General features: G+C 37.5%; 1 protein-coding gene across 5 annotated transcripts in view; it reads left to right on the top strand.

Moving 5' to 3' along the window:
* The first annotated feature begins 564 nt into the window (after positions 1-564).
* Positions 565-16,097, top strand: part of MYBPC1 (myosin binding protein C1) — an 82,784-nt gene continuing 67,251 nt past the window's right edge. For all 5 annotated transcript variants that reach the window (XM_081059681.1, XM_081059680.1, XM_081059682.1 and 2 more), the window contains exon 1: positions 565-688. In XM_081059681.1, coding sequence (XP_080915807.1) covers positions 664-688 — 25 coding nt within the window. In that variant the 5' untranslated portion in view covers positions 565-663. The remainder of the gene's footprint in view (positions 689-16,097) is intronic.

Raw genomic sequence — 16,097 nt, 5'->3', positions numbered from 1 at the left:
TGTTCCTTAATACAAACCTTTGCTATTCTTAGAAGAGAAAATGAGGGAAGATAGTCAACATGGAAATTTGGCTTTTCAAATTGATATTAATATATTAATGAAAACAAGATAAATTTAAATCCAATAATTAGGAGCTCACAAAAATAAGAAACTAATGAGCATAAAATTATCTTACTAACAGAGATTTTCCTTTATATCTTAATAAAAATTAATGTATGTGCTGAATTAGCATACTACAATTTTTAAATTTAGTTTAATTTTCTGTCACCTGGCAAAATTTTGCAAGCTTCAGTCAACACATGCCTCCATTAGACAGGAAAAGAAAGGGTAAGAAGGAGCATGAGGCTGCAGCTGAATTTAGAAAGTTAGAGGTGTTCTCATCAGCCACATGAGATGGACAGGAGATTCCTTCCAGTAGGCGAGAGAGCAGAGTGCAGACAACAGATGTGGGAAAGGTCCTCATAGCTGTCAAGTTCCAGCATCCTTGGGCTAAAAAAGGGGCGGTGCCAACATGATTGATGTTCAGAGGCAGTACAAAAGCATTGGATTTCTCCCCAACTGCTTGTCACACTGACCTGCACCGTGTCTCAACTGCTCGGGGGTTTCTGTCAACTAGTACTGGAGGGGAGCAAACTCTTTGGTGAATAACCTTTTATTGTGGTCATGCCAGAACCCACTAAGAAAGAGGGTAAGACTCATCCATAAATCTTTTTGTTGTAGTTTTAATACAGTCTGCTTATTTTGGAATTTATTTTCAAACAAATATCCAGTTTCTTAAATAGACTATATAATAATAGAATTACTGTGACTTCAGGAAAAGATTCCAGAGAGTAAAAAGACCAGAAGAAAAATATAAGAAAGTATAACCAATTGAAAAATATCTGACAAGGATAGTTTATGAAGGGATAGTGACTAAAATTTTTAATTATGATTTTATCATTCGATTGTAGTAAGGGATCCTTAAAGTGTAATTTAAGGATGTTAATTGCTCGGGGTGAGCAGGTTGCGTTTTCAAGTGTATTTTCTTAGTTTCAATCACAAACTTCTCACCCTGAATTTGCTGTTTGTGGCGTGTTAGTGGCTTGGAATGCTTTCTTACATGGTTTATAAATTTGATCAAAATTTCCAAAAAGAATTTGTGGTATTATTTCCAGATTTGCTATTTTTTTCATGGAAAGATATTTAGAATATACAGATGTCGGCTTTTTTTTTTTTTTTTTTTTTGCTTTTATCAGTGCTTTTGGAGCTTTATTACATTATTAAATTCTTGCATGGAAAGAAAATCAAACACCTGGATAAAAGAGAATAACTTTGAGTATCATTGATGGATTTTGTTCTTCAATGAGTATTATTATAGATAATTTCATAATATGTAGCCTTTAAAAAATAATTAAACTGAAAATATAAAAACATTCTTCATTAGAAGAAACATTTCTTCTTTCTATAAAATAAATCAAGATTTTAAAACTACTAATTAACATAAATTGGAGTTAGGAGTTACTAAAATGACTAATGAAAAACATAAATTAATAGCACAAGTACATTTAGTTTAATTTTTAATGGAAACATCTATCAACATACATATTAGTCTTCCTGAGTGCTTATTGAATCTTTATTTTTCACTTCTGCAAATAAAAGCCAAAGAAAAAGATTAGCAGGGAACAAACGAATAGTATTTTGTTTTTTCATTTTTAATTCTTAATACTGCTTTTAGCCATTAGTTTGAAGAACCTTAAAAAGATGCTAGATGTTGAACTGAAAGTTGAAATACTAACCAAATTATCAAAAGTCTTTGAAATATATTTTCTTTATGTAATTAAGTAACCAGTGTTGACAGGCTGTGGTGATCAGTTTACAGGTTGGCTTTACTTAGTAGTGGAGGGCATTGATGGATGAAGTCTTCCACCCGAAATAACCACACCAAATGCATGCATTAATATGGGAACTTAATCCTGACTATCAGGCAGTGAGTCCAACCCCTGCTAAAGTGTCTTATTTGTAATGCAAATGATTTACATGTGTATTAAGTGTCCTTTTTATTTGATCTGTCACTTGACTAGCCTCTTCAAGGCTTATTTGGATGAAATGCATTCTATGTTTCCTGACTGAGGACAGAATATTGTTTTAATTATCCTGCATTTAGGGGATGAATTTGTATGTGTCATTTTAAAGCCCACTTGAAAATGACAAGAAAGCTGAAAAACTAATAAAGAAAGATGACAGACTGTAGAACCTATAGAGCTAACTAAATTACTCTGATTGCTACTCGCATAAAGTTTTCCTTTATCTGAGTCTGACAACTCCATCTGATACATTCTACTTTTAAAGACAATGACATTTTTGAGCTACAAAGAGGAAAACATATCTTTAACTTCAGCTCCTCCCATCCCCCCAAAAGATTTTTTAAATAAATTAACACAGATACCAAAGTCCTCATGATATTCTCTTGCTATAAAAGCACTGTTGATGTGATATTCTGTGTAGGAGTTCCCCCACCCAGGACAGTAATTTTATACGCACAGATTCTTTGGTCAGTTTAAATTTGGGTGGTGGGGAGTGTATATAAAAAGAGGGTTACTGATATATTTAAAATCCTTTGAGGAAGTACAGGGATTTTTTGTTTGTTTGTTTTTCTTGCCAGCAGAACTGATTCTTAAGGACACTGCTCCTTGAAGAGTTTTCCTGGTGAAATCACTGCATTTTAATATTGTTAACATCAGAAGAGGAAGGACTATGGCAATTTAGGAACTGTTCTGGTCCTTGTACCGTCTCCTCACTGATTTCATTTTTTTACTGGGGTTGCTTTTGAGCCATATAAACATCCCCCTGAAAGACAGCTTCAAGAATAAAACTTGCCACCAAACCATTTCTTCAGTCATTTTAAAGTATCTGCAGAAGCATTCCCATGTGACAGTTTCTTCCCTCTCCTACAGTGTTTTTTAACGTCTCTTCCCTAGGGGAGAGAACCATGCCTAGGAAGGACAAGCTATGAATGTTCTTGCTATGAATCTTGATAGAATACATGGGCTGATTTGGCCCTCTTAGGATCCGGGAGGACCTGGCAACTCTTTGAATGAGGTGGAGTTTTCAGCACCTGAAGTTGCAAATGATGTATCTTTCAACTGCCTCTCAGCCTAATCGTGGGAACTTCATGTTGGGTCGTGGGAGAGCTGGTCCTTCTCAGGAGGAGGAGGGACAGATGTAATTTTGGGCCCCAAGGAGGAACTCTTAATGGAAGTAATTAGTCAATGATCCTTATTTAGACCCTGGAAAGTATTCTGGGTGACTCGGTAACCCCTTTTGGAGGAAGAAAGCATTATTTCTAAGGAACAACCACTTCCCAATACCCTCCTCTCCACCTTTATTCATTGTGTATTTATTCCTTAGCAAACTATATTATTTGTATTATCAGTTCTAGATAAGAGACCTGTCTTGTACTTTGAATGCATGCAGAACCTGAAGCCTAATAATGTTAAGTTATTCTATTCTAATAGTGAGAGAGGTTGTGGAAAAAAAGCTTGAGATTTGTGGGAATGCTTTGGATACATTTATTTATGTTATCAATGATTGAGTACTTACCAGAGGCTAGTTGCTGGGATTTTAGAGATATATTCAACAGGGTCTCTGTTCCAAAAGCTCTCACAGTTAATTGCCCCTGGGTCCTATGGTATAAAAAAAATTTAAAAATAAAAATAAATAAAAATTAAACAATCACCTTTCACTGGAAACTTCTCTTTTCCTGTCAAAAAGCAATTTTATCAGCATGAAATTAGAAAATTCCAATAGACTTTCTTTGTTGGTAGCATCTCTAATAGTTTAAAAATACTATGAATTACTCTTAAACCCATAAAAATGATTCCTCAGAATTTTATCTCTGTAGTTTTTGATAATTAAAACCATAACGACTGGTTCTCTAATATACTTAGACAATTGTTAACTGTCAAAATCTACAGGACCTAGAAAAATTCTCTTCTAAAACACTAAGTTGAGGCCTCAATACAAATTTCACTTTGTCGTGATATATCAGGCTCTTTCATATTTTATGTATTTAACTTGCAGGAAAAAAGGCAAAGGTCTTCCTTGGTGCTTGTGTACCATTCAAAAAACCTTGGGAAATCATTGCCGTTTCCTCATCTTCCATGTGAAATCTCTTCCTAAAAACTCAAACATACGGTACAACATGCCTTCGTTTATGACCATATTTTTAAGAGGCCATTCTGATAACTCCAGGAATCAAAGACATGACATTGTTGCTGCAGATTCTTTTGCTATATTAGCATGCAGTATCTATCTATCTAATCTATCTCAGCCTTTTTTCAGTAGAAATAGACGGGAACATGGTAATGGAGAATAGCTTTTTTTCAGTCCACAACAGCATTTCCTTTGCTATATCTTTCTTTCTTGGTCCTTAGAGATTTCATCACATTTTCAAGTTCTGCTGAGCCCCAAACCTAGTATCTGAAAGAAGAGCAGCCTTCATTACCTCTTGCCCATTTCTCAGCATGGCTCAAGGTTTAATCATCGTCAGAAAAGGAACCCTGGTGATGAAAAACCTCCCTCTCAAATTTACTCCTTGACCTTCAGCTTCTACCTGCATGAGACTGGATGACCTATTCCAGACACCAAAATAAATTTGCCTTTAGCGAAGTCATCTTAAATACAAAATAGTACCTTTCCCTCAACTGGGGAAAAGGTTAATTTGCAGGAAGTAAGGGAAAGAATGGTCGAAGAGGGAGGATGTTATTCTATCAAGAGCAACTATTTTCCTCCTATTTTGAATGGTTCATTTAGGCCAAGTTAAAGATTTGGATGAGGAATAAAGAAGTTGTATGAATGAATGCCACAATATTTTTTTTCCCCCTGAAAAAACTTCTCTATGCTGTGCTGGAGATGTGTGGTGTATAGATTTGAGCTGTCTGTTTCTTGTACGAAGAAATACTCCAGGGCCAATGCACACTAGAGAGACTTAATACTTGGCAAAATCATTCTTTTTCAGTAGCCTGATTTTATGACTGTCCGGACCGCACCTGTTTTGGAAGATAAATAAAGGACTGGCCAATTCTTTCCTTTCAAGCTCCCTAAATATATCGCTTTAAAAAAATCTTTGGAAAAACAAATTGTATCCTTGCTTCTCATTCAGTCAATCAGAACTCTCCCCAGACCTCTCAAACAGCAGCGAAGACTGGGAGTGAAAAGTTTCTGAAATGAACAAAGATAGAGGTTAGGCTCCCTGGCTGAGCTGAGGGACCCAAGATAAAGGGAAAAATGGAGTACTTGTAATCCTTTGTTCTCTCTGTGGCCCACTTGATTTTGGCCATGAGACATGGCCTTGAAACATTTTATTTTAGGCTCCTTATAGACACATAATTCGCAGAGTTTTCTTATTTATAGCAATTTTAAAGTCCCTGGATTTGATGTGGATGTTGGAATACACTACCCAGGCTAAAGTCGCTTTAAAAAAAAACACTTGGACAACAAAATAAATAAATAAATGGTCACTTAAAAAACTTGCATGAATAAGAAACAATGGTTTTGCAATACTTCTGTAAACAAATACATCCTTTTTAAAATTTTGGACAGTTGCTGGAAGAGGCTGCTACGAAAGGAAATAAGGGCTATTGTTTTTACAGCCCTAGAGAGAATTTTTGTTATTTTTTGCTTTAATTCCTTATGATTGTTTTATTTAAAACTTATATGTCAGCTCTTTATGGACACAGAGAAGAATTTTTATTATTGTTAATAATTACTATTTTTATCTGCACTCTTCATTAATTAGTCTGTGAAACTTGTATTCAGAGACACAAAATACTCTTGGCAGTCAGTGACTTCTGTGGTAATTCTAGACCTCATCTCTAGACATACTTGAGTGTGTTAGATAATGAAGAACAGAATTAAAACTCTAGCAATTAAAACTAAGCAGAAAACTCTTAAATTTCCTCTGTGTAGCTGAGGCGATTTGGATGGCCATGCCTTGTTTCTTTGCTTTTATTCCATATCAGTTTGCGATGGGAACAGATGTCTTCTCTAGAGGAGTCTATAGTCGGTTCAGAGTATTTGGCACTGTGGAAACTTAATAAGTACGCAGAGAGGTAGTTACTGAGTTATAGTGTCCTGTGTTAGGGTCATCATGAAATAGCTATTTGTCATACAAGAGGGGTTTCCAAAATTTGGAAGCATAATGATTAAGGAATATGAAAGTGAAAAAGAAGAGGCTTTATCGCTTCATTTCCTGCATGTATGCAAATTGTCTCATTACCAGAGAGAACTGGGTTTCTGTACCCAGAGCTTTGTACAAAGATATCAGTGACCATATTGTCTTGTTGCACCCATGTCTCTTCTATATAGATAGTCCCAGCGATAACTTAAAAGATTGCATCTGCATTGGACAGCCACACAGATAGACAACATGCCGCATTACAGGATGTCCCCATTCATGGGGCTGGTTATATATGTGCTTTTGTATGCATTTTCAGAGTAAAGTTTTAGAGTCCGTCAGACTCGGGCGCAAAGTGGTTGATTTTGCAAAGAGAAAGACGGGATCATTTAATCACATGCTTATTTTTCTCTCTAAAATGAGTTCACAAAAAAAGCTACCTGTAATCTGACTTTCATTATACCTTTCAAGTCTGAAATCCACTTTAATAAGACTTTTGCTCTTTTATACTCTCGTAGGAATCTTTGTATAGACCTACTTGTCACATTAATACAATATCTAAAATTATGTCTAATAATATGTCAGATGTTAGATCTTAAACTTTTGCTGTATTCATTGTTTTGTCTTGTACTTTAGAGACTTATAAGAACCCGAGGCTAATTTTTTTGTCTCCAAAATTATCTAATTCTTCCTCTAAATAGCATAAAATGCTTTTTTTAAATGTCTCAGGAATTCTTTGTTTGTATCAGGTAATAGCTTTTGTTGTCTATAAAATTTTATGAATCTTGGAACAGAATTCTCTGCTTATAACTAAAAATTATCCTATGTGTATAATTCTACATTTTAATTTCTCATTTTTAAGTTAGATATCTTTAGAGTCTTTCTGCATATAGTATGTATGTTCGCTTTTTCCTTATGCATATTAAGTAATATTAATTATTAAACATAGTGATATAAACAAAGTATGCTATTCATAGAATATTCTAGACAGTTCAAAGTCAAGCTGCACCATGCAGTGAATTACTTAAACTTCATATGCCTCAGTTTCCTCATCTGTAAAATTGTAATAACAATAGTACCTAACTCATTGGGTCTTTGTAAAAATTAAATAAGATAAATCAGGTAAAAAGCTCAAAACAGGACCTAGCACATAGTAAGAACTCAACTATTTCCCTTCTAAAGCAGCAAACTCAGAAATCTTGTCTGGCATAAAGTGTTAAATGCCTCACATTTAATGTAAATTTTGAGGGTATTTCCACCAATATATGACAACCACTTTAAGGTACATCACAACTACTGCTCTCTTCCTTACCTGTGTTAATATTTATAATACATTCCCAAACAGCTGCTGTTTTTATCATAGCTGTCATTGCCAGCACCGTAAGGTTTTTGTTTTGTTTTGTTTTTTTAAACCTGTGGTGAAGCAGCTTTCACCCGGGGAAGCTCTGATCAAATAAGAGATCTGTACTGCAGAGCCTCTGTTGTGTTCCCACTGAAATGTGTTATGTCCAGCTGGGGGGGTCCCCAGCTGCTAGATAGACGATAACAATCAGTTGTTTCTTCCCTCCATTGTGGGGTCATGGCCTTTCCCACTTAAATGAGAGTCACCCTGTACAGTGGAACATGTAACTATATCTGCTACCGAGCGTTAACAGGCTTGCGTTTGTTGGATGTTAAGATTTTTCTCCCCACCAAGGCTGCTTTTGCCAGGTGGGGTCTTCCTCTGGTCTGAATATCTGAGATAACTGCATAAAGAAGTCTCCAGGACCACGTATGGATGTGGTGGCTGATTGATTGAGTGCTGCTGTGTTTACTGCTGTGGGATTTAATTTTTATGACCCCACCTGGCATTGGTCCTGTCCTTCCTCTATTTTTAAAAAGTCACCCAACATCAGGCCCAGCCATATCTTGGGGCAAGCTTGGCCTTTAAGGAACTTGATAACGCTATCACCACGTAACAGTGACGTGATTGTGGTGATGGTCTGTCCAGGAACAGAGCCCCAGGAAAGGCATAATAAGGGACTAAACGAAGAAATTGTTAACAGTTCAAATCCCTTTAGCAATAATTGCCTTTTGAGCTGAACAAAATTTTTAAATTTCTTTAATATGAGTAAAGGTATGCCACTTCAACACTTATTTGAATCCTTACTTTAAAGCATGTAAGAATAAGGATAAAGAGACAAGTCATTGGATCTTAGCAAAAGGCCTTATTTTCATCCAGCCCCATGTTAATAGTGAGAAGCTATTTGCTGAAATGTAATACTAACCATATTTTAATCCTCTTTCTCTGTGAAATGACATCTTGAGTTGAAACATGCATAAATAGAAAGACATAAGAACAAGTTGACTAGGTGAGGAAAAAACTCTGTGAATTCAGGAAAATTCCATCTAATTGAATCACGAGCCACTGAAATTTTTCATATTTGATGCACACCTTAGAATATAGTCTTTGGCAATATTTAGCCACAGTAAACGAATATGAATTAAATTGATTGAATCATTCTGAATAGCTGGTTTCTCTGGATTAGCTAAAGGTTTATTTTGTTCTTGAACCTTATTGTTTCGATCGATTTGGGTAGAAATATGCCTAGAATGTAGTATGTTACTCCTCGCTTTTAAAAACAAAGTAAAGTGGATATAATTTAACTTTGTGTTAAATTAGAGATATCAGTTATTGTGCCATGTGATAGATATCCTGACGGTCCAAATTATTTGCTTTTGTATTAAATGGGCTCATATTATTTGTATTTTGAATTTGTGTCCAATTTTTCATAGTTTTCCTGGTTCATCGCTTGCTGGGAAGCTGCTGTCTTTTTTCATTACTGTTGTCAGTCAGTATGTGAAACTGCCCCTTCCCTTCCCTTTGTTGTTTGCTGTGAATTCCAATGCAAGTCATTAATCTCGATGAGTAGGGCTACAACATGAAGTTCCCCCGGCAAGGCTCCTAAGGCACCACATTTAAGGAGGCACTCACTTACGGGGTTATACAAGTACAGGGTCAGCATCTGTGATGAGTGCATCCTTAAAAATTGTTCCCTGGGCACCTGGCCTGCCTCCTCTTAGTCCCAGTTCCCAGACTAAATGAGGACCTTGGTCAGGGGCTTCTCTTGTGAATAAAGCACTTGAACTCTTTGTGCTCAGAGTTTAAGGGGCTTGAGGATCTTGAGACAAATCCATTTTGCTCTTTGGAGACTTTTTTAAATTTGTTGAGTAGCAGTTGTTATTTAGATAAGTGAGATTGCTAGATAGTTGAATTCTGAATAGGAGAAGTGATACTAGACGATATTGCCCTTTTGTCCCTCTTATTGTGCACATAGGAAAATAAATTTTTACCCCCCACCCCCCGCCCTGAATCAATTTATGGCTTTTATTTTGACTGCTTCACTCATTTTATTAATCAAGGTTATAGATTTTTCCTAAACGAGGCACGTGACATGAGTTTATTTTTTAAAAAACATATACACAAAATATTTTTAACAAGATTGCAATAAATTCCAAATGGTTTTTAAACTTTTTGTTTTAAAAGTTGCACTATTACTAATCACTGAGAAAAATTAAAAGTGTTTGTTTACGCACATTATATATTAGACATTAAAATTGATTAAAAATTTTAAAAAAGAATACATAGCACAAGTCCTATTAACTGTCGGAGCATTATGTCATCACACATTCTATATCCTATGGAAAACATCACTGCAGATTTGTGAGAGAATGTGAATGGAAAGAGGCAAATAATGTCTTAACATTATTTTAAAAATACTTTTAACCTCGTGGACTTCTTAATGGGGTTTCAGGGGATTTCAGACCATACTTTGAGAATCATTATTATAAATCAATATAGAATTGCTCTTTAAAAATGTGTAATTCCCTTAAAACTCAAGGTGGAAAATATCAGCCTATAATGAATAGAACACAGGACAAAATAAGCATGAAATTATGCAACATTAAAGTAAACATTAATTTCTGTCCAAAGCCTTTATCTCTGATATATAAGCAATATGACCAATACACATGCACTATCATTTATACTTGCTGATTTTTTTTGCTGACACTTATGATTCATATAATCGAAACTTCTCTAAGAGTTATGAACACCACCACATGAACAATATTTTATATTAAAGCAGTTTCCATTTTGCTGTTTTCTAGGCATGTGAGATCCAGGCTGCCACACGTATGCAGTGCAAACCTCACATTCAATAGGGAATATACCTGACAGTGTTTATGACATATTTAACCTAAAAAGAACAATAATTTGCTGTACTACCAAAAGTGACAAAACAGCAGTTGGCCAGATACAGCCTTATTCACCAGGACGTTTGTAATGCATAGGGCATTCACATATTTTACTTTAAACCAACAACTTGATATTAAGACTAAAAAAATAATAATTAGAAATAACATACAATTTTCTCCTGTATGCCAAATTACCAAAGGATGTTTTCAGTACATTTATTTTAACCCAAAAAAGTGACCAAAAGAAAGCCACAAAAAAGGCCTATAATTCCATTACTCAAGGATAACAAGTGTTATTATATGCTCTTCCCGTCTTTTCTGTGGCTATATAGCGTATTAGATGATGTAATTATGCCTTCTGTGTTACCAAAAAGCTCAATTAAATTGAACACGAGAGTCCATAAAATATTTTTAAGAAGGTCAAACAATGTATTATTTGAGCCATTGAGCCCAGGGGAAGGAGAAAGCTGGGTTGTTTGTATCATTTTGGGGTAGAGGCACATATAGAGAGAGGCAGGTTAATGCCTCTTCAGACTTCAGAGTTTTTTCCCTTTAATTTGCTGACTATCCCTTGATCATTGAAAGTAGAAATGGTCTGCTTTGGGGAGAGCAAAACCATTTATGGAGTTACCGGGTTCCTAGTCTTTCAGTGGCAGCACCAAGGCCACATATGGGCTGTCTGCTTCATAGCTGCCACCAGTGCCCGTCAGTTAGAACGCCCTGGCACTCACTGTGCAGGCCTACCATTGGTGGCATACCTGTGCTTTTTACAGTAGGTGGTCATAGGAAAAATCCACCACAAATAGCTCAAGCCCTTTGAAAGCATTTCAGGGTTGCTGAGGAAGAGAAAGTCTATATCTATGAGTTAGACAGGATCAAACGTCAGCCGCCCTTGCAGAAGGAGGAAGGAGCTCGCTTTAGTTGCTGGTTCAGAATCCAGTTAATTTTCCTGTTATCCATTAAAATATTTCCTTGGGCTTAATGTGTCAGAGTACCCTCGTTTCTTCATTTTATTAAAAAAAAAAAAAGTTTAAGAACAACAACTTGTATATCCCTGCTTCTTTAGTCCATTCTGTTGGTATGTTTTCTAATGGAGACAATGGGACAGTGAGAGGGGGTACAAAAAGCCAGCTTTATTTACCTGGCAGAAAAGTCCCACAGAATTTGCCCTTTGTCTTTTGAAAAAGTACAGGTATAGTAGGACCTCACCTCGATAAGTACCTGTTTGCTCTAAATCTTAAGAGGGAAGACCTAAAGCTTCCCAAGGCCAAGTGCTCTCTGATAGTAGTTAGAGCAAAGCTAAGCTAGTTGAGAGTGGAGGTGGTATGGTAGTCTAAGGGTTTTTTGCTAAGAAATTCAGCCCAGATTTTGAAAGTGAGGATTCCTTAGAAAGGCAAAGGGTGTATGGTCACTGAAGGCCAAAACTCTAGCCCTAATTGCTCTCCTGCCCTTGTTAAGAAACGGAAGACATGTGTTGACAGTACAAAGAAATATAAATGATGAAGCTGGCGAATGCCTGGGAGCATTAGGCCAGCGAAGGGTCACCAATGGGAGACATAGTGTTCCCTGTGGGTAAGGCAGACGAAGAAAGCTGCCCTTTGAGCGCCAGGGGCCAGTTCTTCATTTCTTGGCAGCAGGGAGAAGGGGCTTTTGTGCTTGTAGGAACAGGCTGCCAGTCAACTATATTTATGGAGCACCTGCTGTACAGAATTTGAAAAGGAGGAGACAGGCCTTGTCCTCAAGAAGCTTGTGATCAAAGAGAAGAAGACTCTCCATCTACTGTAAACCCTTTAGCATTGATGATCTCATTTGAAATGGAGAGCACTCAGTGGTATTTAGGGTAGAGTCTGAGCCTTGTTACTACTCAGTGTGTGTGTGGGGGGGGGGCGGGGCGGAATGGCAACATCAGTATCACCTGAAAGCCTACTAGAATGCAGAATCTTGAACCCTGCTGCAGACCCCCAGAGTCAGAATCTGCACTTGACCAAATTTCTAGATGATCTGTATGCACACGGCAGTTTTAGAGGCACTTGAGGAGCCACAGAGGTGGTGAGTCTACAATGTTTTGAGAGAACAAATCTACCTGGTTCGGTGACGAAACTGATAGAAAATGGCAGTTCATTTACCTGTGAGCTTCTTAAACACAGCCATCTCTTCTTAGCCAGTTTTACAACCCCCCCCCCCACTCTTGTTAAATTCATAATGAGAGCTCATGAATTTGGTCGCATGGGTGCTTCTCCTTACGGTCCCTATTCAGTGGGGTACTGTGGAAATGGCTGTGAATAATTACTGTTATAGAGGTAGCCAATGAATTTTGGGAACATGCAAATGATTTTTAGAGAAGAGAGCAAAGCTATGGGTAAAGTCAGAGACAAAGGTGTGAATTAAAGTAAAAGAGATGTGTGAGCAGTTCCTTTAAGGCAAAAAGGGATAACTTGGGGCCCTGAAGCTTACCTGTAATGGTTTATTTTCAGTCTAAGTCATGTGCTGCTTGGCCTTCACCACTCCTGGTTCCTCATCTCTCCAGGTTTAGGCCAGCTGGAGTTCTTTGTTTCAAATTCCCTGAAAACTACTGAGTTCATTTTCTTACCCGTTATGTCCCACAAGAATTGATTGATTGATCAAGTTATCTACATCGTACAAACTCTATATAATACACGTAAATTTCCTCAAAATTAATTATTACCATTTTACAGTAGGAGAGTGAGAAGTCTACTTCCCAGATGCTTCCTCATCTCCTACCCCCATTCCAACTATGTTCTAACATGATGCCACCACAGACCTTGAAATAAGCCCAATTCTTAGCAGGTGGCATGTGAGGAAAGACATGAGTGTCATTCTCACAGGGGTGTCACAGTAAAATTCTGATAATAGTGATGATAACCACAAAGAGATAAGAACTACACAGTGTGCTCTATGTTTCCTGCCCCTACAGAAACTCATTCATTCCTGCCAAGAACCTAGTGATGAGTTGTGCTGTTATTTCCAATAATACCAATCAAGTCAGGAGAAAAAACATGCAATAATCGCTCTGAAAAGTCAATCAGTTTACTTCTGCCTTTACCATATGAGCAGCTGAGAAGGGAAGTGCAGCCCCAGGCTGGAGATCCCAGATTTTGGGTCAGGCAGAACTGGGCCAGAGCCTGGCCCCACCCCTAATGAGCTGTGGGACCTCGCAGGGCCTCAGTTCCCATCTGCAAAATGGGGGTAATTCTAGCACTGACTTCACAGAATTGTTAATATTATAAGAGTGAATATATACTAGGTCCTGTAGGCAGTAGGTGTCAAAAAGTGATTGTGATTTATTTATTCTTTCACTGGCTGTAAAGTAATGAGGTTTTTAGGATTTTAAGAAGGAAAAGTTCTGGCTCCACCTACCTACCAGGCAGGCATTTCTACCTTCACTTCCTGCAACCATCCTAAAAATGTACCAGCACTAATATCCTGGAATGTTTCTGTGGTTCTGACTATCTGATATAGTTAGCTATTAATGACCCATGGTCTGTGGGTTTGTTGGAAGTTGAGTTAAGCCCTTTAAACTCTCACTTTAGTTTGATTTGGAAGCTGTTACATAGAACATTGGGACTAGAAACATAATGGAGATGGAGAATTCACACTCAGGGCACATTTATAATTTCAATGTCCAAGATGATTCTCTTTTTATTTATTTGATTAGAATTCACCCTTGGCCTTACTTCGAAAACAGGATTTTAAGCAACCTTGGCTTCCTTTACATAATGGGCCTTTGTTTACACAGATGCTGAGAAACCATGGCCAGTTTGGTAGTTCAAACACAGTCACCAAAGAAGGCTTTCTTAATTCTTTTTTAAATCAATTCACTATGCATTTAATGTATTTTCAGCAATAAAATGAGGTACCAGGAAGATGGGAAAGGAATGAAAGATCCCTGTCCTTGTTTAGTTGGGAGGGAAAAGAAACACAAATGTATTGAGACAACTGAAAAATAATTTAAAAATAACTAGTGAAACAAGAGTGTATTATACCGTGGTCCAGAATGCAGAGAAAATAGGGGAGAGGAACAGAATGGAATAATTAGCTCGGAGAGTCTTAAGAGACATGTCAAAAAGACAAAGATTGCCAAAGGACAGTAATGATAATAGTTATTGCTGTAAATTATAGAGCTCTATTTACATGCCAGAAATTGTGTTAGGCTTTTTATGTAGGATTAGCACCCTAAGAGGGCATTTATCTTATTAGTTATATTTCACAGATGAGGATAGCAGGTTGATGGAGATTTAAGAATTGCCTGACCCTAATACAGCGTAGAGTCAGGATTGAAACCTCGGCCTGTCTGACAGAATCACATGTAGAGAAAAAATGAAAAGGTCTGTTGAGGATCATCACTCTTCTCAGTGGCAGAAAGGTCAGAAGGTGAAAAGAAACATCGGCTGTAAAACAGAGGGACCACTGAGGTGCAATAAGAGGAGGGAAAGATAGGATGAGCCTGCTGACATTGACTTTGAATGCTAACCTGGAGAGTGTAGGCCTAACAGGTAACCTCTCGTGTAGAATAACAGGATGAAACCCAGTTGTGGCATAAGTAATCTCTGGGACGGTGAGAAAAAGAGACTGGAGGGCAGAGAAACTTGTCTGTAGAGACAGCCACAAGAGGCCTTCAGACAATGGGCAACAATCCAAAAGATAACGCGTCAAAGAAATTGGCTACTCCCTCTCAGTATTCTGATATCTGTGTGCTGCAACAATTTACTCAAAGCCAAGAGGTCAACATTAAATTTCCATCTCTGCACTCAGATCTCTGAAAATAAAATGGCTTGAGCTAGTGTTTTGTCTTCTGGTTGACGCTGGCACTAAAGATCTTTTCCATGACATGGAGAAGAAATGAAAGCTGTTCTCTCAATGCCATCGAAGGAACATTTGTCTTTCAAACCATATCACATCCTGCCATGTTATCTTCTGCCAGTCTGAAAGGCTATATGCCTCCCTCCTTTGGTCATATTTTTTATCCCTCATTAGTAAATAGTAATATACTTATTGATGGTCATCTGAATGAAAAGAGTTGGTTCTTTTTTAAAACAATAAATGGGAGTTTATACCTGGCACCAAAAATTAGTGATAGAAGGAGACGTTGCTACATCCAGGCAGCCCTGCCTCGCTTCTCTCTTGATTTCTGTTGCCATGAGATCCATTCCTTCTTCTATGCTCACCCCAGGCTGCACAGTATGAAATAGGATGCCTGCCTTCACATAGTGACTCTCGGGCCACACTGCTTTTTGTGAGGTATTGTCCTCTTGGCTTGGAAAGAATCACTTAGGGAAAAACTGTGGAAAATCCTAGATCCGGACAAAGACAAAGCTCCCGGGATCCTACAAAGTTCCTGTAATATAAAAACCTTTCTTAGGTATTTAATTGTCAAGCAGAAAATCCCTTTAAAAGAGATCATCTTCATTAACTGCCTCTTCCTGCTCTGGAGTAGAGCAGCTGGTTCTCACACACGTCACTAATTCTCAGTTCTGGGCATCTGTGGGGACTCAGCAGGGGAAATTCTAAGCCCTTTGGTCACGGGGTATGCCTTTAGCTGTTTGGACATAGTATATTTGTTAACAGAAGATTCTTTCACAGGTTTTACCGCCATACTTCTGTATAATTCTGGATATCCAAATCCAGGTATAAAACCTCAAAACCAGAGCTCTGAAAACTTAGGATAAGTGTAGGTGGAACTCTACTG

The sequence above is a fragment of the Rhinolophus hipposideros genome, assembly GCF_964194185.1.
Source record: "Rhinolophus hipposideros genome assembly, chromosome: 9".
Lineage (NCBI taxonomy): Eukaryota > Metazoa > Chordata > Mammalia > Chiroptera > Rhinolophidae > Rhinolophus > Rhinolophus hipposideros.
The sequence above is the reverse complement of the archived record's forward strand: the minus strand, read 5'-3'. Positions and strand labels throughout refer to the sequence as shown.